This window comes from Dipodomys ordii, unplaced genomic scaffold (genome assembly GCF_000151885.1).
Source record: "Dipodomys ordii isolate 6190 unplaced genomic scaffold, Dord_2.0 Scaffold81, whole genome shotgun sequence".
NCBI classification, from domain to species: Eukaryota; Metazoa; Chordata; class Mammalia; order Rodentia; family Heteromyidae; genus Dipodomys; species Dipodomys ordii.
Window position 1 is genome coordinate 4,450,493 of NW_012267297.1, and position 26,659 is coordinate 4,477,151.

General features: G+C 42.8%; 1 protein-coding gene across 1 annotated transcript in view; it reads right to left on the reverse strand.

The window, feature by feature from the left end:
- The window catches only part of Sox5 (SRY (sex determining region Y)-box 5), a 710,484-nt gene that overhangs the window by 383,041 nt on the left and 300,784 nt on the right, over positions 1-26,659 (reverse strand). The window contains exon 4 of the mRNA XM_013025067.1: positions 11,395-11,626. Within this exon, the coding sequence (XP_012880521.1) occupies positions 11,395-11,625 (231 nt within the window). The 5' untranslated portion in view covers position 11,626. The remainder of the gene's footprint in view (positions 1-11,394; positions 11,627-26,659) is intronic.

A 26,659-nucleotide genomic window follows, 5' to 3' on the forward strand; every position in this document is an offset into this window, starting at 1 on the left:
ACCCTTCGATCTTTGTTTTTCTATTCTAGATTTATTTTATTTTTCTAGTCTAGATCATTTTTTTCTATTCTAGATAATTTTTCTAGTCTTGATGACTATTTTCCTAGTCTGAACTATTCCTTTTCTCACCTATTTGTTGACAAACACCTCAACATGTAAGATGGACTGTTTTTCCTGGAGACAGGCTGGGGTCGGGTTCTAAGAGCTAAGATTGGAGACGCTGTTAGTCCTACTGACACAGAAGGACTCTTCCCTAGATAAGACTCCAGATGAACACGAGTCACGTGTACTCATTTGCTTTATCATGTGATGTCACCAGCCAAGGTCGCTCTCCTCACGTAGGTCTCTACATCGGTCACCCCCAAATATGGGGAAAATCTTAAAATGCATGCTTCCCTAGCTCACAGGAGCAAAATGGACCACTTCTAATTGTCACCTTCAGTTAGCCTGATAATTTATTTCCTATTTCAAATGCCAGTGGCCATCCTCTCTGCTTAAGAGAACAGAATTTGCTTTCGAAAGTGAGCTGGAAGGAGAGGAGGGGAGGCACTGGATGGTCAAAATGGGCATCGTGTTGAAAGATGACTGATACAGCAGCTTTATGCTAGTACAATTGTGAGCCTTTTGGATCTTATTGAGCAAGAATTTGAATAACATTTAAAGCCTGAAATTTAGCCCAGTGCCAGTGGTTCATGCCTGTAATCCTAGATGGCTAGGACACTGAGATATGAGGATCATGAGTTGAAGTCCATGAGATTCTAATCTCCAACTAGCTACCAAAAAAAAGCCAGAAGTGGAGCTGTGGCTCAAGTGGTAGAATGCCTGCCTTGAGCATAAAAGCTCAAGGCCAGCACCCGGGCCGTAAATTCAAGCCCTAGGACTGGCGCACGTGCGCACACGCACACACACACACACACAGACTTCACCTTCTTTAGTTCTTACTGAAGGATGAATGGCTGTACTTTCTAATGGCACTGCTTCATAAGATATCTTTGGTGCTTTTTATTTTTTTTTTAGGTACAATGAGCCACTGGATATATTTGATATACCCAAGAAGTAATACAGTGAAGGCATCATTTGAAATATTTTGAAGTCCCATGGCTCTCCCAGATTTTAGTGTAGTTTCCAGAAATTGGCTCCAAACACTGCAAGATTCCTGTTTCCTTTGGAGTCTCTCAGGTGACTGTCCTTTACAAGTATAAAATAGGAAATAATGACAAGGGCATACTAATATTATACATACTGTCATTGATGTTAATACAGTGACAGTAATATCAAAATTACTTTCTTGCTTGGTAAATGATGTCCTTCTTAGCTCTTATATTTTACTTTTATTCTTTTTTAGGGGGTCCATTCAAACTGTTGGTAGACACCTAGGCTGATTCCATATCTTGGCTAGTATGTATAGCTCTGAAATAAATACACCAGTACAGACAGTTGACATTATGACCTCATGTCTTCCAGGTACGTATTTAGTAGTAGGCTTGCTGGATATATGGCATTTCTATTTCTAGGTTTTGTTTGGTTTTTGTCCGTCAGTTTTGGGGCTTGAACTCAGGTCCCAGGGGCTGTCCCTGAGCTCTTTTGCTCAAGGCTAGCACTCTACCACTTGAGTCACAGAGCCACTTCCGTTTTTATTCTTTTAAGTCTCAAGTTTGAGAAAAAGTAATCTGAAACAAAATGGAGCTAAACAGAACTAATGGAAAATAGCACTAAATGCTCTGTGGTAATTTATGATGAAGGCAAGGTAAGTAGACCCATGTAGAAGTAGAACACAGGTGACTAGGAGCTGGAGGTGTGGCTCACGTGGCAGAATTCTAGCTGTGAGTGATGGAGCTAAGCCAGGGCGAAAAGACACTATGTGGAAAATGAGCTGCACAACTTGTGGGGAGGGGAGGGAGGGGGGTGGAGAACTGGGGGAGAGTGAGCCAAGGGGAGACATTGTCCAAAAAGAAATCTTCCACAGCTGTCACTCCTCTGTACATCACATTTACAATAGCAGTTGAAAAAAGAAAGCGCAAAGCTGTGAGTTCAAGCCTCAACCCCTAGTATACAAGTGTCCCCTAAAAAGCTAGCTCATGGACACTTAAGTGCACTATGCACAATTTCAAGAGGTAATTTGGGGCACCAACCCAGAGAGTTCTGAGTCATGTGTTACTAAGTAGGGATCATAAAAACAAAAACCAATTTCCAATAAGGATCATGCAAGCCAAATAAACTCCCAACAACCTGAAGAAACACAATGTGTTCCTTGGTGTCTGTGTTAGTGCCAGTTCTGGGCGCCGTCCCTCAGCTCAAGGCTGGTGCTCTTAACACTTGAGCCACAGCTCCACTTCATGCTTTTTTTTGATGCTTAACTGGAGATAAGAGTCTCACAGTCTTTCCTGCCCAGGCTGGCTTCAAACCTTGATGCTCCAATCTCAGCCCCCTGGCGTAGCATGAGCCACTGGAGCCCGGGTTGGTTTAGCTTTTGAGAAGATCTGACTATACTGTCGATGCTTTGTAAAACCAGTACCCACTTTATCATCAAAGCCATTCATTTTTAGGTATCACGTGCAGCGAGAAACATCTCAGCTGGTGAAAGAGGCTCTGGAACCCTGGTAAACGCCAATCCATGCGAACAGGAAGGAAGTCCGTCTCGGGGGACAATGGCGCTGATTCTCTTCCCCAGTGCCTCTCCTGACAACGAGTCTATTGAGTTCCACGAGAGAATCTGGGAAGAATGATTCCTTACAGAGAGAGGCAGACTGATAGAGAGAGAGAGAGAGAGGAATAGCTAGAGAAGGAAGCAATGGGGGAGAAGTACAGGAGGACTCAAGATAAAATATCCAAGAGACAGAACACCCTCTCGGATTGCGACCAAGCTTTACATGGTTTCTAACTTCCAAGCATGCACGGTTTTGGTTTTGGTTTTTTTTTTTTGTCTTCTTCTGCAGACACAGGACTGACTACCGAGAGAAGAGCTATGGGTGAGCTCCGTGCCATTCCACAGAGCCAACACACTATTCAGATGAGCTCTCCTCCCTGATTCTTTGCGTCTTTGCTCTGTCCAGTGTCCTAGCGGAGTATGTCATCATTCTTCCACTGCAGGCAAAGGTGGTCCAGGAAGCTGCAATTGTTGGGAGACACCTTTTACCAACCTTTCTACATTTTGTGGGCAGAGCTTCACCCTACAAGTGGTGTTTGCTTTTTTTCCTTTTTTCCAAGTGACTTGTTAATTTCTTTCTGAGAAAAAAAAATTAATGGAGAATACAAAAGCATATTCTTCTATCAAGTTTTACACTCATGATAATGGAGCCCAAGCATGAGTTAAGTCTCCTCAGTACCCCAAGATTGTTCTCTGCAAGAACCATCTCAAATGCATATCTATCTATATCTATATCTATCTATCTATCTATGTATCTATGTATCTATGTATCTATCTATCTATTCATTTTTTTGTCAGTCATGGGGCCTGAGGTCTGGGCCTGGGCGCTGTCCCTCAGCTCTTCAGCTCAAAGCTGGCGCTCTACCACTTGATCCACAGCACCACTTCTGGCTTTTTCTGCTTATGTGGTTCTGAGAAACTGAACCCAGGACCTCATGCATGCAAGGCAAGTGCTCTACCACTGAGCCACCTGCCCAGCCCAAAGGCATAGATTTTTGAGCCCTACCACCATGTTCAATTGAGACTTTCTTTTATCGGTTGCAATACCTGGCATCCTATTTGGGTGGGTTTTGTGTGTGTTTCTGATCATCTAGAGCACACAAAAACCCACAAGAGGAAAGAGACTGGTTGTGACTCTTGCAGACTTGGTCTGCAGTTGAATCTTTCTGCCAGTCTCTAGTCAATGAGAGACATTAAGGTTCATTAGGCAGAATGGTTAAAGCAAGTCTATTTTGTCCATTGTGTCCATCTTTAGCTATATGTGGGGTAGGTAAGAGGGAAGCCTTATTTATTGTCCTGAGAAATCTCACAGCTTCATATAGTATTACTTTATGTGTGATTATATTTATTGTGTGTGTGTGTGTGCGCCAGTAGTAGGGATTGAACTCAGTGCCTAAGAGTCTTCCTTAGCACTTTCTTTTTTGCCAGTTCTGGGGCTTGAACTCAGGGCCTGGGCGCTGTCCCTAAGCATCTTTTTGCTCAAGGCTAGTGCTCTACCACTTTGAGCCACAGCTCCACTTCCAGGATTTTGAGTTTTTTCTGAGTACATTGGAGATAAGAGTCTCACAGCCTTTCCTCCTCAGGCTGGCTTCGAACCACGATGAGATGATCGTATCTCAGCCTCCTGAGTTGTTAGGATTACAGGCGTGGGCTACCACTGGTGCCCGGCTCCCCTGAGCACTTTTGATCAAGGGTGGTGCTCTTCCACTTGAACCACACTTCCTCTTCTGGCTTTTTCTGGTGGTTAAGTCGAGGTGAGAGTCTCACATACTTTCTCGCCTGGGCTGGCTTCCAGTCTTGATCCACACATCTCAGGTTCCTGAGTATCTAGCATTAGCCACTATGCCTACCTAAAAATCATTACTTTCTCCTTCTCCTCTCTCTCCTCCTTCTCTTTTTTCTCCTTCTTCTGTACTGGTGATACTGGAGCTTGAACTCAGGGCCTTGTACTCACTCTTAGCTTTGTATCTCAGCCTCTTGAGTGGCTAGGATTACAGGCGTGAGCTGTAATCCAGGGCCCAGCTGATGTTCATTAATTCCTTAAGGCCCAGGTAACTTCATACTCTGTCCTTCCAATACTGTGGAAGTCATATCAATCCAGGTTTTTCCCAACCTTAGACACCCCTCCCCCCACTGGCTGAATGGCAAGAAGTGTCAATAGGGCACAGTGATTGATTGCAAACTCATTTGGTCTCATTGATGGCCCCCAACTGATTGTGTTTCTCTGTTCTCCTTTCTTCTAGCCCCTGGGGGTAATTTCCTCAAACAATACACGTACAAAGATTGAACTACTTATATTTAAACACAACCCTGGGATTATATCTAGATAAACAGCTGCTTGTGATACTACCTGACAACCTGTTCAGAAATAATGCTTGTAGCAATGTAATTTCATTGTATGATAAACATCAATTTACCATAGCGCGCACACACACACACACACACACACACACACACACACACACAAATACAAACTTGTCAACCATTTTCACCTTGTTTCAAAATTGAATTGGCCTGGTTCAGATAAGCAAGCCTATCTTTTTCAGAAACAACAGTGTGTAGATAAACTGTGCGAAATCGAGTCTGTGTGTGTGCAGAATTACACTGCCGATGATCGTAATTTCATACTGCCACCCAGCCCGTATGGCTTCCAAACTCACTTTTTATCTGAATCTCTTTGAATCTACTCTCCATGCTATTAAGCTGAGCCCATTCCACATCGTTCAAAAGTAATTACACTTTTGTCTAGAGTGTAAGAAATGGCTCTCCCTAAACAATGGTGCTGTCATTATTAGAACTGGCACAATAAGCCACACAGCTCTAACCACGGTGTGCACCACCGAATCACAATAACTTATGCTAAGTTGCACGCACAAAGGTAACCAGCAATTTTAAAAACCTTATGAAAAGCATCATATACAAATAGGAACCTTTTCCCACACCTTCATTTCTAAAGTCCTGCGTGGGTCCCTCATTCTCGATTAGGATAGCTACAGTTGTCTTGTTCTTCTCAAATTTTCCTGAATAAAATTTCGTGCAGAATACTGTCTTAAATATCAAAGGCCAAGCAAACAGCACACTTTGATTTTAAGCACTGAGTTACTTGGGTGATGATGTCTCGATTTCATATATTAGCTTTGCTGTGGTATCAGGTCTCAGATTTGTAGCTAAGCTTTAGAAAAGATTTACACTACAAAACTACCTTTTTCTTCTTTTGGTGGGCTTCAGAAAGGAACTGAATATTCTGTTATGAGACACACTGTGAGGAGGGTTCTTGAGAGGGTTGAACGCATTAATGTTACAGTAAAGCATATTGTTAGAAGAAGACAATGCACATGCAGCATATTTTACAATTCCAGGAAAATGTCATCAATATAAGCTTTAAATAAGACACACAAAAAATCATCACACTTCTAAATCCAAGAGTTCTCTGGGGGAACAAACAAACAAAAAAGCCAAGCACCAGTGGCTCATACCGGTTCATACTAGTGACTCACCCAGAAAGCTGACATCTGAGAACTGATATTCAAAGCCAGCCTGGGCAGGAAAGTTTATGAGACTCCCATGAACAACCAAAAAGCCAGAAGAGGAACTGGGTTTCAAGCAGTAAAACACTAGCCTCTAGGACAGAATCTCAGGAAGAGTGCCCAGGCCCTGAGTTCAAGCCCCAGGACTGGTGCACGCACGCGCGCGCAGAAACACACACACACACACACACACGCACACACACACACACACACACACACACTCATAGTCACATACAGGCATCTGGGTCTGTGGTCCTTGTTCCTCAGGAAGCTGCAGGAGGAGGATTTCTTGTGTCAACAAGTTTAAGACCAGCCTGCGTAATACAGTGAGATTCTATGTTTCCATCTCAACAAAGAGATAAGGGACAAGGAGTCTAGCTCAATGATATGGTACTTGTCTAGCCCTGGGGTAAGACCTGTGTAAAATCTGAAGCCATCCGAAAAGATAAAGCATACAGACACGTATAATGGTTGTATAATAAAACCCAAACACCTCTACATGAAGCTACTGAAACCACTTTAAAAAAAAAATTGGACATATACTGCTGCTCCCTTTCACCAAAAACAGGCTCACCAAGTCAAAAGGGAATTTGAGTTTGAGATAGAATATTCTTTAGGGGGAAATAAAAAAGGACAGGTGATTTATTCAGAAACCACAGGTGGTCGAGACTTTCATTTCACATCACATTTGACGTCGGAACAAGAATCTCGACAAGAGAACTAGCATGTAACCAGACAGAAAGCCAGCGCCCCCCCCATGCCCACCACTGAGCGGCTTTGCTGCTCCCTGCTTTCTCTTTGCAGTCCCCTGCACCCCTCCTGACGCTGTAGCTATTCATATTGATCGCCAAGAGAGCACATCCCAAACAGCTCTTTGCATCCTCCAATAAACCCATCTGTATCAGAACTGTCATGAAAGAGGAGTGAGAAACTTCGAAGCCATTCAGAAACAGCAACAACAAAATCCAATCAAAACCAATGACAAAGAGGATGAGGGGAAATCTGATCGCCAATAGGAATACGGCTCAGGGTGGTTTGCCTTGCGTAATAGAATCAGAAGCTCACTTGAATTTTCAGAGATGATATGGAAAGGCAATTTGGCTGTTCATGACTTGACCACATTATGACAGCTTTCTTGAAGGAGCTAACAGAATCCGTCTTTCTCATAGACCTTACAACAACCTGCGCCTGGTATTCTAGATTAGAAATTTAACAACATTTGATGAACATTTGTCAGCATGGTGCTTAAGACAGCTCATCTGCATGCATTGCGTAAATCCAGTAAGACCATCACAAATACAAATGCACTCTTAAAATTCATACTGGTTAAAGAGGTTTGAGAATTTCTGTAAGTTATTTTATTTAGTTTTGTGATATTTTATGCTATAGGCTTCTCTCTGTACCTTTAACTCAGAATCTTAGGGACCATTACTCAGTTTTCCATGGATTTCTAATCTATTCAGGCAATACAAAATATACACGACCCAAAGTCTTTCTTCTCCATTTAAGAATGGAATATGACTGTCACACACACAAATAGGCAATGAAATATGCCTGTGTTCTTAAACTGAACTTCACAATATAAAGACTCTGAAACATTCTGTTTTCAAAGACACTGAATAGGAAAAAAATGGAGAATGCATTTCCTTACTGAAATAAAAGAACCTATTGTGTGAAAAGGACAATAGTCTAGTATCCAAAAAAAGAAAACATATTCATGTCGAATTACAATACTATAAATACACTCAATCATTTTGATAAATGAGGAAAAAAATATCTTAATCAGTTTCAGAGCTGAAATCAGGACTTTCCTCTTTCTGGTTATACATTGTTAAATAGCATTTTTGTTCTAAAATTTCTAGACAAAAATAAAAATCCTAAAGAGTCAACAGTCACCAAGAATTTTCCTTCAGAATATTTACTACTTATTCATCCATATCAAGGCTACCACTCAGTGAATCATCATAAATTGAGTATCTATTACATGTGAAATATCAGATATGTTTGTATAAATATAGATATCAATACCAAATATATAGATATGTATATATGTATATCAACCACCAGAAAACTAGAAGTGGCGCTGTGGCTTGTGTGGTAAAGTGCTAGCCCTGAGCTGAAGAGCTGAGGGACAGTGCCCAGGCCCGGTTAGAGTTCAAGCCCCACAACTGACCCAAAAAAAAACAAAAAACAAAAAGCATGTATTATATGAGAAAAGCATTATGGATAAATGAACAATTCACCAACCACCCTTCCTTGGAAAATTAACAAGAAAGCATCTAATAAATGCTACATCGTGAATCCATTCTTGTGAGGGAAAGATGATTAACCTGAGTTTTCCCTGGAATGTAAAATTCCAAAAGGGAGAAGAGTTTTCCGGGTAAAAACAAGAACATTGTGTCCTTTGGGGCCTCAGAAACACAAGTGCAGAGAATGGCAGACGGGAACGTGGAATCGGTGGCAGGACGGGGTATAAGAGGAAACTGCAGTTGTAGTTTGATGCAGAATCATGTTTTAGGGTTTTGTTTTTTGTTCTTGGTGTTTTTACTTTATTTCATTTTTGTTTTTTGTTCTTCCCAAGGAGCCACACATGGTGGAAGGTAGAAGGATGAATTCCAGACACTCTGAAATGTGGGGGTCATACGGATGCTGCGTCAAGCTCAAGAGCGGTTCAAAGCAAGGAGTACCCCAGTTAAGATTCAAACCCAGAAATCAGTTACACGGACAGTAACAGCGAGTACCAGTCCTGCCGGGCATTGGAGCTCAAGCCTATAATCCCAGCTACTTAGAAGACAGACACTGAGGGAATAGAGGGCCGACACTACCTGAGCAGAGTTTACTGGACTTGATCTCTAACTATGGGTGTATGCAGCAAAGTGTAAACTGAGTTCCCAGTTATGGGGATGCCCAATGGCTGGGCAGGGTGGCCCAAGGCTGTTCAAACCCCCCCCCCCCCCCCCCCCCCCAGGCAGTGACACAGAAACGCACAAACAAGAGGACTGTAGTTGGAGCCAGCCTAAGCCTGAAGTGAAATCCCACCTGGCAAATAACCAATGGTGAAAGGGCTCCCGTGGTAGAGTAGGCGTGGCCAGCACACAGTCCTGAGTGCAATCTCCAAGTCGTAATAAAATGAACAACCACGGCAGCGAGCGTCGGCAGGAAACAGGAGTGAATCCTGTGTATGGAGATGCCAATAAGTTCAAGAGGGGCAGATCTTCACCATTACTTTGGTTCTCTATCTACTCTTTTGTTCTGTAGCTTGATGAGACATTCCTTTTGAATATGCTTTAATGTTCTCATCCTTCATATACTTTCCCAGCTTCCAGTGTGGCTAAAATCATTTCCCCTTTATAGATTTTCATTCTGGTTGTGACCACTGAGATTCTACCCTGCGGATCTGGACTGGAAGTCTCCCTGGGAGCCACTCTCTGCCCAGAGCTCCCTGAGAGAAAGCAATGGACAATCTTAAGCGGGGAGGGAAAGCATCACAGTAATGATTGGTTTGTTGTTTTTTTTTTTTTTACAGTGGAGGGTCTGGTTCCCTTTCCCTGTTCACCTGTTTTCCCTTTTCTTCTCCTTTTGGAAAAGAAGGCAAAAAGACTAGTCATCTGACGAATCCAAACTTGCAGTGGAAAGAATGAGGAGGATTGATAAGATACATGACTTAATTTACCAAGGAACGACAGGGAGACTATGAAACCATACACCTGGTTTCTTGAGAGAGCTGCAGATAAGGTTCATCATCATGGAATCCAGCGCCAGACTGCCCGGGTACAGCCTGGCTCTCCCATTTACTGCTATATTCTGGAATGAGTTATTTAATCTCTCTGAGTTTCCACTTCTTTGCATAGAAAGCAGATGACAGGTTAAGATGATATTCTCAAGAAGGGTTTACTGGGTAAGAGGTGCATGCATGACGGTAAAAATATTCATGGTGGGAAAACTGCACTGCTCCAAGAAATTGTGACTTGTGAAGCTTAATTTTCTTTATTTCCCACTGGGTTTGAACTCACTACCTCTTGCTTGGTAGGCAGGTACTCTACCACTTGAGCCATGTCTCTAGCTCCTCTTCATTTACTCGTATTTCACACAAGGTCTCATACTATTTTTTTCCCCAGACCACTCTTGGACTACGGTTCTTCTTAGGTGTATCTTTCCTATTGCCGGGATTACAGGTGTGCATTGATGGCCACATCTAGTTCTTTTGAAGGTCGATCTTGCTGAGTTTGCGTGGGTTGGACTCAAACCACAATCCTCCTCTTTCTTGCCTTCCAAGTAGTTGGGATTGTAGGCATGAGCCACTGCACCTTGCCTTTTAAAATGTTCGGCGGGAATATTTAAATCTAATTCGGAAGTCAAAGTGTCATATCTATCACGTAGCTACTGGGAGCTGTTCAATTCCCTTTGTTGATTTAACTCTTCAGCAAGTAATTTAATAACAAGAATAAGTGGATATATTTCAGCACTGGGAATATTTAGGATATGTAATATTTTTCTGGAGGGGGAAAAAATAATAAGATTTGACAGAACCAGTGTTGCAGAATAGCATGCAACGGGGAATCAGTGGATTGTCAAACAACAGCCCAGCCTGGGATTGATTTAGACACCACAATGAGTGCGGTCACATTAGGAAATCATCGTTACTATGACATATGATTTTGTCCAAAACTCCAAGTGTGGAAAGGAACACGGAATGCAGTCTGGAAGCCAAGCCAAAGGAAAACAAACAAACAAACAAAACCAAGAACACCAAAGGCACTGACTGACCATGCTACCAATCGTGACCTTAGGTCCACTTCCACTCTTGATCATAAACCTTTCAGTAGGAAGAGTACAGGGCACACTTCCACGCTGACTAATTTTAAAGATGTTCCTATGGTAGGTATTACATCGTCACGGTTTACGCTCTCATGGAGTCATGTCTCCAAAACAGGTTTGTTGGGTTGTTGTTGTTTTTTTTGAAGGAAAAAGAAAACAGAACTAAAATAAACATATATATATATGTTTAAACATATATATATATATATATAACATATATTTATTCCTTATTGGAACCCATTTCCTTCCCTACACACTGAGGAACTCGCTAGATGCCACGAGTGAACTCTTGTCTATGGCTAGTCACCCATCATCGCACGGGCAAAGCATCAGGGGAGGAGGAGACGTAGTGGGAAAGTGAGGGGCGAGGTAGGCCCCGTGGACACCCGGGAGGCAACCTACCATGCTACTGTGCTGAGGAGTGGGTGTTCGGGGGCCGCCCGTCTCGTGGGTCAGCAGAGGGACTGGCTGGAATTCCTCGGAGTGAGGCTGGGTGGGAAAACTCACATGTAAAGAAAGGTGAAAGGCTGGGGGCCCATCACTTTCCTCTTCCTCTACTTTCTGTCTGCTCGTCACCATGGCTACCTCTCCATCTGCTTCCCCATACGGAGAGGCTGGGCGCCTGGAAGACATCCTGGGAGGAACAAAAGAGGAGAAAATAATGAAACCTCCACATAAATCCTTAATGCCGTCATTGTGTAGTTAGGCCCCATTGTCACAGAAATGCCTTTTTTGTGCTGGCAGAGAGCAGGAAACTATCCAAATACCACCGCAAGGCACACACAATCAGAAACAATGGCCAAGCAGGTAGCAACGAACCCGGCTTGTTTGTTGTGAGAATAATACTCTAATATAGCACTCTCTTGTATCCTGGCTTCTTAAAAAAGAGAATTCTCCTAAGAACGATGGTACATAATGAAAGAGCATTCCATTTTAAAGGAAAGGGGAGAGGGAAAAAAAAAATTACCCATCTAGTTTTACACTTTGATAGACCTCCTTGAAGACAGAAGCCTTGATGAATTGCAAATACGGTGGGCACTTTAAAAGCACAGGCAATAACTCACATTTCCTTCATCAAAATAAATGAACTAAATGACTGGCCTCAGCACAAGTTGGCATCTTGTGAACTGTCCTATCACTGGGAAATGTGGAAATGGTGGCTCACAACGAACCTCAGGCCTACCTCACAGAAAAGTTTTGGGATTTGTTTTAAGAGGAAGAATGGAATGAGTGTGACCCTTACTGCTACTCTTAAAAACAATTGCGATTTTTCTTTCTCTTACCTTCGTTATAACAGCCCATGAAATGCTCAGATTTGGATGCACAGTGACACTCCTTTACAACACTTTCAACGAAAGGAAGCCATCCAAAGAAAGATGTTTGTTTTGATAAGCAAAGGCCTATATAAAAATGGGCTGAGATAACTGAGCAAGAATGAAGCATTTTCTTTTTATTTCACTGACTCAGATATTATCTGAGGTTAAAAAAAAATGAATGGCAAGTATTTTTAGCTAAATAGAAACGTTCCTTTTCTCCTTTGTGAAGTTTTACATAGAAATGGAATTGAGTTGAAATATTTATTAAAAGAAAAGAAAACAACCTCTCTCGTAGCACTTACAGCTTGAGCTGACCTTGGAAATGCTGTATTTTTTGTTGTTGTTGTTTTTGTTCCATAAACAAAGAGAGTTTATAGAATCATCCATTCTTATTTGAGGCTGGAGGCAGGAAAGTATTCAGTCCCCAACACTTCCTTCACATATACCAGACTGAAAGGCAAAATGTATTTCCAAGCAAATAATCCTAGATATTGTTGACTAATACCATTGTTCATGTGAGAAATTTCAAAAGGAAATATTCCAAGACTGAAGGCAGCTGAGTAAGAAATAGTCGGACAGAAGGGAAAATGAGAGCTTTGGAAGGAAACAGACTCGGGTAAAGCACTGGCTTTCTGAAGAGAGATTCTCTTTTTCTCTCTTCCCTTCCCTCTCTTACTCCCTCCCCTCTCCTCTCCTCTCCTCCCCTCTTATTCCCTCCCTTCTTCTTCCCTCTCCTCCCCTGTCCTCTCTCCTCTCCTCTCTTTTCTCCTCTCTTCCCTTCCTCCCCTTCCTCTCCTCCCTTTCCCTCCCCTCCCTTTCCTCCTCTCCTCTATTTCTTAAAATAAAAATTACCATTCCAAAATATGGAAAACATACTTTCTTCTAAGAGTTGACCTGTACACAGTCCCCCAGTAGAGAGAGGGCCCCGGTCATCAACGGGAATCAAATGTCTCCACAAGTGTTTAGACAAAGGTTCCGAGTAGAGATGTTGACTGGATTAGCAAGGGGATGGCCCCAGCTACCCACTGGCGCTGTCTTCACTTCAGATGCGAGGGCCTTGAGCGTTGAATTTCAAATACTTTTAACTTCTGAATCTGCTGCCAAGGTCGGTTCTAAGTGTCATCTAACTTATGAAGAAGGACTGAGGAAAGAGTCTGAGGTGAACAGACTCCATGGTTTTAGCTCAAAGTTGAGCTTATACTTCCAAGTTTTCATCTCAATGGTTCTGGGATCCCAATCTGGGAATCCCTAAACATGAGCTGTTTACCTACTACTTTTCTGAGGTCCTAGCTGGAAACTTGACTCCCATTGGCAAGAAGAGATACCCCAAACACACTTCAAATAGCTCAAGTCATAAGACCATTATTGGTTGGTTTCACCTGTAGCTTAAGGATAAGAAGATTATCCCTTTGTTATAATAAACCTGAATGTGTGTGGTTTGCATGGGCCTGGCCATTCTTCCTGGAATTAATAAATTGGTACCCTGCGGTCTCAAATGTAATCCATCTCCCCTTGTCTGAAAACTGAGCTATGAACAACTGTCTCTGAGCCATCCAAGCAAAAAGGAGATCCGATAGCCTTTGCTAAGTCCATGTCCCGCTTACCAATATCATCATTTCCGAGGGTATAGATGGGGACTTGCAGAAGAAGACATAATAGATCAGCCTCCGAGACTCCTCTCAAAATGACTGGCTGTCTCAATACATCAATTAATTCTAGATACAGCCGCATGAGCATGCTCAATATGCAATGTTTTACGGAGCAAAGAGCTTCAGGTCTAAAGCACACAACAACAACTAGCCCTGACGCCAGACGGCCACTGGTGAAAAGCCATCACTACAAGTTCACTTCAATTCCAGTCCCAAAGCCAACTTGGAAGGTTCTTAATGTGCTGGATTTGAACGTGGTGGAGATTCAGCTAAAGGATTGCACGGAGATTCATTAAATCACTAAACATCAGAATAACTGTGGTTATGTTCCCGTCGTAGGCTACCGAGTTAGTAAAAAAAAGGGAAAAAAATCAATCACCCGCCACTTATCTCTGGAGTGCTCCATCCGCCCACCACACTGGAGCATGAACAGTTCCTGAACCATGGTGCTGTGCAAATACTGAGAGCATGGAAGTGGAGATGTGGCTCGAGCACCAACCTTGAGAGTGCTGAATCCCGGAGTTCAAGCCCCAGGTCTAACATATATATGTGTGCGTGTGCGTGTGCGTGTGTGTGTGCGTGTTTTAGATACGTATGGATGGATGGATATGTGTATATATACATGTATGTGTATATACATGTAGATACAAATGCATGTTTGTAACATGTTTGTATGTATACATGTTTGCACATATAAAATACATCCATTATATATAATACTGATAACAAAACTATATATATATTAGTATTAAATAGATGATGGATAGATGGATAGATAGATGGATAGATGGATAGATAGATGGATAGATGGATGGATGGATAGATGGATGGATGGATAGATAGATAGATAGATAGATAGATAGATAGATAGATAGATAGATAGATAGATAGATAGATAGATAGATCACCAATAACATTCTTGAAGTGGTGTCCAGACCCTAAAGGCGTCAGTCTCCCATCTTGGACAGGTGCACAGGCAGTGGGAAGACCTCTGAGGTTCCTCCACCTTGTCCTTTGGCAGTTGCGTTCCTGGTCTCGGGCTCCTGCGGCTCTCGGGCAGTGGGTGGAGCCCCTTGGTACCATTCGAGGCTCGAGGCTGAGACATATTCTAATCAATTCATTCACAGATTCATTTTGTCACTCCTGGGTGAAATGCTAGACCCACCGATGAATAAAACTCAAACTTAAAAAGCTGGCACAAGACAGACAAATGTCACTCAAGGTGCCATTCTGCTGCCTCGTGGAATGAAGACTAAGAACGGTGGTCTGCAACTCAAAGGTACGTGTTGGCCAAGAACATGGTCTCAAAAGAACGGAGGGCTAGCTCCAACCGACCTCGGTACACGTTTACTGACCCCTATTCTGCACAAGATACTTGTTAAGGACTTCTTCTTTTCCCACTGTCTGTTTCTCTGCTTGTAAGGAGTTTATGAACGGACGGAGGCGATTTTACATAAAAAGAGAAATAATCGTGAAAGATGGCTGAGGCCAAATGACATGGTAGCAAAAGTCCCCAGGCCTTGGACAGGGACACAGAGCCTTCTGCAATACTTCAGAGAGTGTTTGACCAGTTGGGATGTGAAGGGAAAAGAAGGACAAATGGAAATCTTGGGATTAAAAAAAAAAAAGAAAGAAAGAAAATCTCCTGTCGGAAGCAATGATAGAAGCAGAGAGGCAGAAAATACATTTAGAAAGTGACGATAAATTTAGGGTCTGAGCTTACTTAGGAAGAAAGAGCAGATTGAGAAAGATGGATCCAGGCCCATCCCCAGTCTACTGCACGTCTGTGGCTAGTGAGTTACATGAATGAAAGAGCGCAGGAGCCTCCTTTTCTATGGGAACCAGCATGATTTAGGCAAGGAACTCCTCATTTTACTCTTCCCTGGAACCCTGCACCATCATGCTACTCTGGTCGAAACACGAGACAGTAATTTTAAGAGTCACGGATAATTCTTCTGCTGTGGTGGGTGGCGCGCACCTGTAATGCCAGCACTTGGAAAGCCAGAGCAGGAAGATTGTGAGTTCTAGGCTTCAGCTAGGGCTATAGAGTGAGACCGTGTGCCAAAACACAAGTCGACTATTGGGGGGAGGAGGGGGGTCGTTTGCTATTCACGGAAAGGTTTTCAGGGGCCTTAGGATTCCACTGCTTGTGGAAAGCCTTCCATTTGTCTTGCACGTACACGCTCGTGGGCAGGGCACGGGGGGGGGGGACATCAGGACACTACCCTGCTGGCCACACATGGTGGTTATCTGAAGGGGTTTAGGAAATACTGAACGCCACTGATTCTGATGAGCCATCCGAGCTGCCAATCACTGGAGGGATGACAAGCTTCCCCACCCCGCCTCCCCAGATCCTGGGCTCCCAAGGTGGGCACATCATCTGCCTTTCATGAGCAAATGGACTTTTCTTCAGGTTGCGACCAAGGGAAGGCTCTTGGATTATTCTACGTCTTTTGCTGTGTTCAGCATAGTCATAAAAGATGCCTTTTCTGACAAAAGTATCCTTCTCTCTCTTGAGAAAAGGAAGCATCAGGAAGATGTACTTCTGGCTTTAACTTTCGGATGGGGGATGAGGCTAAGGAATACAGGTGGCTTTAATACCCTAACAGAATGCCATGTTCCTCTCCCCCCGCCCCCGGGCACCTAACAAGAAGGGACCCAAACCTGCCAGCTCCTGACCTTTAGAACTCCTGACCTGCACAAGTAAAAAGGAATATGTGATTGTGGAAGCCACTTACAGAACATGTGTGAAATTTCGTGACAGCACGTGGAAACTAATATACCCTGGATTCAAACACAGGTATTTCCCAGTTGGGATCTTCTTCATCTGAAAGGCCTAGGCAAGCATTTTCCTGGCTGTCTCACTGCATTTAGAGTTCTGCTCAAATGTCCTCAGGAAGGACTTTCTTGGTTCCTCCTCCTAAATGTCCACTTCCTGTCTGTCTCAGTCTTCATTGTCATTTATTAACAACGCTGGACATTCTTCAGATTCACTTCTTTGTCTGTTGTCCATCTCTCCCAGTGTAAGATCCAGGCAAACACACTTATTTTTGTTGTTGTTCAGAGCTATTTTACCTAGTCTTTAAAACTCTTCTGAGGGTAATAGTCTTTCAAAAGTATCTGTTCAATGAGGAGATAATACACCCAGCAACCTTTTGACTATGCACCCATCTCTAGAGAGCTTTCGAGTCTCACAGGAGAATAGAGCATGCTGGGAACTTACCACACTAGTGTCACAGAAGAGCATATCCAAGGATCCTAGCACCTTTCTTTTTTAAGAATTTCAATGCAAAGGATTTGGGAAGCCCCGCTTAAGTTTTTTTTAATTTTTTTTTTAAGGCATACATTTCTGTTTGAGGCAAAGATGATCAGAGTTAAGTAACGTTGGGTAAAAATTCTACATAGTTAATTATTAATAATCAACCTATTTACTACTCCAACCTTTAACAAACATCTGCTTAAAGTATTGGTTGTAAGTATTCTCCAAAAGAGTGGCATGTATAAAGTTCAATTCATTCTGCAGATGGAACAAATACAAATTCGGAGGCGGACAACACACCTGATTTTCCTGGCAGTTTCTTTCAAAAATAAAAAAATACTCCTTCTCTGTTTTAACCTTTGACATTTAACCTTATAGCTTAGGATACAGTGCCTTCTACTGATTATTCCCTTGGAACGGGTGAACTCTTTATCATTAAGGTTCGCCGCTAGGTATTAAAATGACAAGAGGACAAGAGGTACATAACTAGGAGAAAAACACAATTTGTAATTTTTCTACACGTCCTCCCCTTCTTACATAATGGAAGTGACTTGGCCCAACCCCAAACTGAGCCACGAACTCTTACAAAAACAACTAAACCTCCATTTCACCGGTGGCTTTGCCTCCATTGTTAATTTTTTTTCCTCTTCCCACATGTAACCTATACATAGCATCGAGAATTGTAACACAAGCACCTGAAAATAAATTTGGGAACCTATTATTTTAGTTACCCAATGACATGTCTCATTCTTGGTTGAGAGTCCAGTATACCAGTCATTTTTGACTATTTGCATCTACATCACCAAGATTAATGCTAAAAAAATATGACTGCATAATAAACCATTTTCCAAAATTTCCTGTATTTCTTTTCCCAAATACTCTAATCCTTTTAGGTGAGTTAGACACAACTAATCATATGCTAGGCAAATTCCTAATATATACTAGGCACTCAAGGTATTTTTTTAATGAATGAATGCAATAACTCTCTAACTCATACATGGAAATCATGTAGAAATTGGTTTAAATGACCTTTCTGATTCAATGGTAACGAACTCAAAAAGACCTATCTAAAGAACTCAAAAAGACCTATCTAAACTCATCCATTCAACTACCCAGTCCTTTAATTCATTGGCTTCAAAGTAGATAGTGAGGGCTGGGAAGGTGGCTCAGTGGTAGAGCGCTTGCCTTGCATGCAGGAGGCCCTGGGTTCGATTCCTCAGCACCACCTAAACAGAAAAGGCAGGAAGTGGTGCTGTGGCTCAAGTGGTAGAGCGCTAGCCTTGAGCTGAAGAGCTGAGGGACAGCACCCAGGCCCAGAGATCAGACCCCACAATTGACCAAAAAAAAAAAAAAGTAGATAGTGAACGATACCATGTTCCAGGTAAGGAGCAATATAATGAATAACCCAAGAAAGAATACTGTAAGATAGATGACTTTACAACTCTGGGTATGCTGGGGGTTAGATAAGAAGAGAGCTGAAGTCTCACTAAAGACATCAGATAGTTTTATTGAGGGGCGGTGTCCTCTAGCAGGAGGTAGCATCTTTAAGGGGAGGAGCCTAAGCAGGAAGTGTTTTCATCGTCAGGGGGTGTGTTTTCCAGGAGATAGTTTAGGAATTCATCCGTCCATTCATGCATTCATTTTTTTCCACTCCCTTCTCTTTTCCCTCCCTGGTCATGAGGTGAATAGTTTTCCTCTTCCACACACATGCACACATTGATGAGCACTTAACCACGGACCCAAAAGCAATAGGACCAACCAGTCATGAATGGGAACTTCCAAAACTGTGAGCCAAAAATACACCTTTTCTGTCTACAATTTAACAGCACAATATTCGAAGAGCTTACTACTTTTCTGGGACTTTGGGTGCTTTGAGGTTTTCTACTAGCAAGATGAATTGTCCGTGACTCCTTCATAATGTATGGTTGTTGTAAAAAGGCTAATCAATATCAGGAATTTAAAAATCTATTGTCTGTTCAAGATCTACCCACCATTCATTCCTTGTGAATGAATTAAACCAACATTAGGCTTGAATGCAAATGCTTCAATTGAAATGAATGAGACAACCAACCATTCTATTTGATATGTCATCCAAATTATGCAAGCTTAGCAGATCACTTCATTAAAGAAAAATACATTTCATTACTCCACGAATTTCAATTATTCTGTTTATTTTTCGGCTTCATACTTTCCTTTTTTCCCTCTTAAAGGTTTCAAACATTTTTTTTTTCCTGGCTAGGATACTTCTACACCCAGAACTCTATGTAAATTTCATTAACAAATCTGCTGCGTATAAATAGAGTGTCAGAAAACTCTTTTAAAAAATTGTTGTGTTTTTTTTTCCAGTACCAACATTTTGAACTCAAGACCTCACATTTGCTCAAGTTGCTTGCTAGGCCAGTGTTTCGCTACGTGAACCACTCCTCCAGCACAGTCTTTTTTCTGGTATAGATAAAATCGCATGAACTCTTCTGCCTGGGCAGGCTTTGAACACCATCTTCTGGACCTTAGCTTGAATAATACAGGCATTTGACACTCAGCTATAAGTGTTTTTTTCTTTTCTTTTTTCGTGTGTGTGTGTGTGTGTGTGTGTGTGTGTGTGTACGCGCGCACGCACATGTACACATACGCACACGTGCACACGCATGCCATTCCTGGGGCTTAAACTCAGGGCTTGGCCCTTAGTGTTTCTTTTGTTTTGCTTTTCTTGTTTTTGCTCAAGGCTGGCACTGTACCACTTAAGTCACGGCTCCACTTCCAGCTTTTTTTTTTTTATGGTGATTAACTGGAGATGAGAATCTCCCAGACTTTCCTGCCTGGGCTGGCTTTGAACCACAAACCTCGCCTCTCAGTCTCCTGAGTAGCTGATATTTGCCTGTCTTGTAACTTCTGCATTACCCTCTGGCTCTTGTCTCTGCTAGGATCAATATTCTTATCAAATAGCTATACTTAGCAGGAGCACACAAGAGGGTAAAGGAGGAGAGGTGCAGGGTTTGCTGTGGTGTATTAAGAATAGAAAATGAAAATATAAGGAAATCAGATAAGGATTATTGAGGGAGAGAGATTTTGGGGAGGAAAAGAAGGAGAGGGAGGCTGAGAGGGTGATGGGGGTGAATATGTTTAACACACAGCAGATGCATGTTAAAAAAAAACTCACAATGAAACCACTTTGTGCACCAAGGATATGTTTATATCACACAGCACAGTAGATCGTATGGAAAACTGCCCAGAAATAGGGCACTACACATGATCACATACGGAAATACACTATGAAACACCTTCTTCTATGCCAGGTGCCCGTGACTCACACCTGTCATCCTAGCTATTCAGGACGTCGAGATCTGAGGTTTGTGGTTCAAAGCCAGCCCAGGCAGGAAAGTCTCTTAAGAGACTCAGCTCCAAATTACCACTCAAAACAACAACAACGAAAAAACAAATAAAACCAAACAAAAAAAAAAACAGAAGTAGTTCTGTGCCTCCAATGTGGTAGAGCACTAACCTTGAGCGAAAAAGCTCAGGGACAGTGCTCAGGCTCTGAGTTCAAGCCCCAGGAACAACAAAGGAAAACAACAACAACAACAACAAACCTTTGTACAAAGACTATATGATAACTTACATGAAAAAATTGATAAGGGAAAACTCAGAAGGTAACTTAATTGCTGCCAGTAATAAAGACACAACTTCTTCTTTATTAGGGGGGCATAGAATATTTCAGAAGTATAGTGATTTAATGAGTCGAAAGTAAGAAGTATTAATAAGACTATTTTTTGGTTTTGTTTTGTAAACAAGGCAGAAAGCAATTACAAACAGTATGTGGCAGCAAAGTTGAATTTTGCAGCAATTTAGAATTCAAAATTTGATTTTTCTGTTTCACTAATCATTGTAAACCACTGAAATTTTTACTCTAAATTTAGGCTATGTCTTATTGGCAGAGGGCCCCCGGAAATTTTTCTAAATAAGATTGCTTCATTATGAGTAATAGAATAGCTGGATGGCAGAGCCAGAATTCATCTGAACGACATCTGCCAGTTGCAATTTCTTATCTTCAAATTTTATTCTATTAGTTGTAAATTAATTCACACTAAATGCCTAAAACAATAAATACGAAGTACATAAAGCATTAAAGCTGTACGAATCATTCTGTAACATGTGAATACTTAGAAAAGACGCTAGAGCTCATTCATGGTGTGTAAGGTGTCACTTGCCTGAAATAAGAGGCCAGGAATACACTAGTGGAATTTTAGAGACTTGAACAAAAGTATTCAAACTTTTCTAGTGATTTATGAGAGGAAAAACATAAGCAGCTAGGGCCATGAGCTCTTTCTACCCAAAAGATGGCTGAAAAATCACCTTGCCTTTCATGATCAATAATTGTTGCAATTTTACTTCCCTTCCTCAGGAATAGAAAGACCTCTTTTGAGTGACAAGACGTGTAATTAAGTTATCTCTCTAATCCCAAATTGTCCTCCATTTCAATGGATCACCTCAGAGGAAAAACAGGACAGAGATGACAAAAACCTTTAAATACTGGAGGTAAAAATGTCCTGAAAGGAGTTATACAGGAAGAGGGACCCAGGGTCTGCGCTGGGAGAGAAAACAACGTGAGCCAGCCAGCAAATGGCCATTTGTTGTTAAATGTCTGCCATTCATTCACAAACAGCACCTCGTCACCCACGTAAGGGTTAAAAATGTCAAAGACCTTTTGTGCTGATTATTAATCAAAACAAAAACAAAACCAGTGGGACTCATTTCACGTTAAAAACCAAAAAAACCAAGAACAACACCAAACTATGGCTGGCAATGTTGTTATTTATAGTTCCAGAGAGTAATGCTGCTAGTAAGACTCTCCACAGCCCCAGCCTTTCAGACAGTGCACAGGGCCCCGGATGCAGGGGGCGTGATTTACATTTTACATCAGAGTTGTGACTGGACTAAACTTCTCTCCCCTTTTTCTCAAGGGAAGCATTGTTCTGGCCTTTCTATAACCCGAGGCTTGACAGCGCCAGACTCCAGTCTTATGGCTGGTCTCTGAGTCAGCCTGCCAGCCTGCACCCCCTGACTTTCCCCAGATGCTTGACTCCTTGTGTGTCAGGAGCCCAGGGCAGGAGATGTCACCTACCTACCCTACTTGGGGGGTGGGGTGGAGGGGGTAGCTATCGGGGTTTCAGGAAGAATCAAGGGGATTAGCAAAAAGATCTGTCTCTTCCAGGATAAATCTTCCAAGGCAGCCTAAACAAAACTCTCCTAAGCTACTCCACGGAACCATTTCTTAACCCTTAAGTTAAGAGAAGGAATAATTTGATAAACAAGTGACTGTGTGATTTTTTTGGGGGGAGTGTGGTTAAGGAAATAATGACAATCTTAACAATCTGAGGCCTTTTTAGGTTTTTTTTCCCCCCCAAGCCATATGTAGAAACTTCAGGAGCCCAGCTATTGGACCGGCAGTAAAGGATGCTGTGTAGGATACTTGCCTATTTTCAAGATCTCTATGAAGGGGTCTTTGAACACTGCCTGCAGACTCGCCAAAATAGTCTCTCTCTCTATCAGAATGACTGCTGTTTCAGAGCGATGAATTCAGTGTCTATTGTTCCATATTGGACCCAACTTGTCAAAGGAGTCTGAGAGATATTTGTATCATGTGTTATATCGCAACAGAAATGGTCACAGGGGATATTGGGAGGAAGAGGATGAAGAGGAAGAAAAGAAGGAAGAGGGAGTTTTACTATCTAATGACATGTTAGTAGGCATTAATATCCTTTTTAAAAAAAAATGGAACCACACTATCAAAGCTTGGACCACATCACATACACATAATTATAATCAGATACACAGATGCCCTTTACCATATAATTCTAAACTATTTGGTTAAAAGTTTTGTACAGTTCAAAGCAAAAAACAAAAAAAAGAGAGAAATAGACACAAATTCCTTCCTACATGCTAACCCCATGAAAAGAGAAACCAAGATATGCAATTTTTAAATTACATATGTAATTTTTAAAATGTTATTCCCATGGAGAGTAAGGTTAATCTCCTTTAAAAAGCCCCTCAATATATTTCATGTGATCTTCATGCAGGAGAAATTTATTCATTTCTACCTGTAGTCATCTGTGCACTACCATTTATAATAACGTATAAAAGAGTTCAACAGCTGGGCGCCAGTGGTTCACGCCTGTTATCCTAGCTACTCAGGAGGCCGAGATCTGAGGATCACGGTTCAAAGCCGGCCCAGGGAAGGAAGCTCCATGAGACTCTGATCTCCAATAAACCACCAGAAAACCGGAAGTGGTGCTGTGGCTCAAGCAGTAGAGCGCTGGCCTTGAGCTGAAGAGCTGAGGGACAGCGCCCAGGCCCTGAGTTCAAGCCTCACGACTGACAAAACAAAACAAAAAAGAGCTCAACATAGTCACCGAACGCATTGGGAAAAGAGACGAATTTTCCTTCATGAACATCCTTAGACAGTCTCTCTCTTTGGATATATACACTCATGTTCATCTATGTATGTATGTATGTATGCATATATGTGTATGTGTGTGTGTGTGTGTGTGTGTGCAAAACATTTCAGCTGTAAGACAGACTGTTCCGGCTCAAAGCAATGAGTTCTCTGTAAACAAACTATATACATATACATATATGTATATATACACGTATGCATATATGTGTATACTTTATGTATATGTGTGTGTGTATAATTTTAACTGGTGGGTGGGGCGGGGGAGGGGAACACCTGAGAGAGTGGGGGAAGCGGTGACATTGTCCAACATGAAGGGTCCTGTGCCCTGACTTATCTGTGCGTCGCCTTTATCATGACAATGACAAAGTTGAAAACTCTCTTTTTGCTTGTTTTAATGATCCGACCCTGTTCAGGACTTCGCAGATACTGCCTGTGGCGAAACCACAAATAGGAGATAGAAGGTATTGTTCCCCAAGGGCCTGGGAGCCTCCTCTCCCGGCCTGCCCCCCTCTGCTGGCTCCCCCACTTCTCCTCCCCCCTCCCTCCCCACGCCCATCCCTGGCAGAGTCTGAATGCATAACCAATCGTTCCGTCATCAAAAGTGACCATGAACACCTTGAAATAAAACCTGTGGCAGGTTGCATTTATTTGAGATCTAACCAGGAGGCCAAAACGTAACGAAGTAACCAGTCTAGTCTTTATGTCTTTTGTTTGCAAAGGTCATTGTGATAGGAAGCAAGTGAAGTGGTCTAAAGCAACCCTCTAGAGAATCTCCCCACTCCAGCAGGAATGAGGGGGAACAAGAAGGCTCACAGGGAAAACCAGTGCTCCACCACAGAGGCAGATCCGTGGAAAACTCACGCCGCAGCCAGGGAAGAGAAATATGATGATTCCAGGAACCCTGGTAGAAATGCTTAGATGCTACTGAATTCTAGCCGCATGGAGGGGCCTGGCCCTTCCTCTCCATGCCCCACAGAGGCCAAGTGGACAAAGTAGAGAATGCTTGTGTGATGCTCAGAAGAGATACCGAGGACACCAGAGCAGGCAGGCTTTTCTAGAAAGGGTGCTTCTGATGCCTCCACACACACGGGACAGAAATCAATGTTTGGAATTATTTTGTAATGATAGAAGGGGAGGAGAGGAGGAAGAGGAGGGAGAGGAGGAGGAGGGGGAGGAGGAGGAGGAAGTGGAGGTGGAAGAGGAAGAGGAGGAGGAAGAGAACAGAAAGAGGAGGTAAAAGAGGAAGAGTACAGGGGAGAAGAACAGGAAGAGGAGAAGAGGAAGAAGAAAAAGGAGAAGGAAAAAAGAAGTGGAGGAGGAAGAAGAGGAGGAAGAGCAGGTGCAGGAGGAGGAGGAAGAGGGGAGGAGAGGAAGGGACAGAGGAGGAGAGGAGGAGGAGGAGGAGAGGAGGAGGAGGAGGAGGAGGAGGAGGAGGAGGAGGAGGAGGAGGAGGAGGAGGAGGAGGAGGAGGAGGAGAGGAGGAGCAGCAGCAGCAGCAGCAGCAATATTACGGACACAGTGCCAGAGACCATCAGCATCTCTGGACCGGGACCCGCAGGGCAGGGCTGTGGCCCATGCCTGGTGAAGACTGAGCCTCTTCCTGGGGTCCTTGCGTGCCCAGACTCCTTGGCCTTGACACGTACGAATGAAGTCCATAAGCGCCATTAGTTTTCTAGCTTGACCTCTAAACTCATCTTCGGTTTACCCTCTGTTTACCTTCTGCCTCCATCAACCTTTCTGGCTTTCACACGCTCCCTGTTGTTGCAGGAGAGGACATATTTAAAAACAATCCCCCGGTAGATAGGACAGGTGGGTAAGAGCTGTCAAAGACTACGGGTGAGTCCTCCGAGGTTATGGTATAGACCTGTAGAGAAGAAGGAAGGAACTCCACGCAAGGCTTGTGCTGGGCTTCAGACGCCTCACAGTCAGCCATCAAATTCCCACTCGCTCATTCATTTACTTTCGTGCCACTCACGGGACTTGAACTCAGGGCCTCGGCTTCTGTTGCTCAAGGTGGGCGCTTTACCACCTGAGCGATAAAGAGTCTCATGGGCTTTCCTGCCCGGGCTGGCTTCAAATCGCAAGCCTCAGATCTCAGCCGCCCGAGTAGCTAGGATGACAGGTGGGAGCCACCAGAGCTGGCTGTATATGTACAGTGCCAGCTGTATACATATAGTTATATAATATATATATATAGGATATATATTTATATTATCTATTATATATAATTATGGATATTATGTCCATACACCTAAATCATTTGATACAAAATTTCCCTCATGCTTCCTCCTTTCAATTGGTTCTGAGAACAAGTACACCTCCCAGAGAAGACCTCCAATACTCTGTTGTCATAACAGACATATCAAAACTGAGATTATTAATTGAGACATGACTGAGTTCATTCCTATGATTTGTTAACATACAAGTGAGAACTGTTTTCTTACTTTTGGGGGGGGAAGGAGGGTTGGTCACACCAAACCCATCTACTCAGAACACAACAAATTCTTTGGGTACAAAAAGTAAGAAACTAAGAACACCCCTGCCCCCCCCAAAAAAAGATACAGGGTGTTCACTCTCTAATTGCTACAGGAACCCCAGCGGAGCAACGCTGTGAGGCTGCCTGTGCACTTTATGGGAATTCCGTCTGCCATCTTTTCCTCCAGAGCTGAACAAAGGCCAGCTGTGTAAACCAGGCCTGTCACAGCACCCGGGTGAGGGATGGGTGGGTGAAGTCCTGACCAGGCTCTGAGCAGAGCAGGATAAAGGACCCTTGACGGAGAAAGTCATCATCCTTGCTGTTTTCTTGCCTTTTTTTTTTTCCTTCTTAACCTCATTACCACATGCGCCCCCCACGGCGGCGCAAACACCCCCATTCCGTGTCTCCCACCACTGAAAGGCCTCGGTGTTCCCAAAGCCCAAGAATTGTCCCCAGTCTCTCCCGCACTCGGCTTTTTATTTATTTGTTGTTTTGGGGTTTTTTTTTTCTTTATTT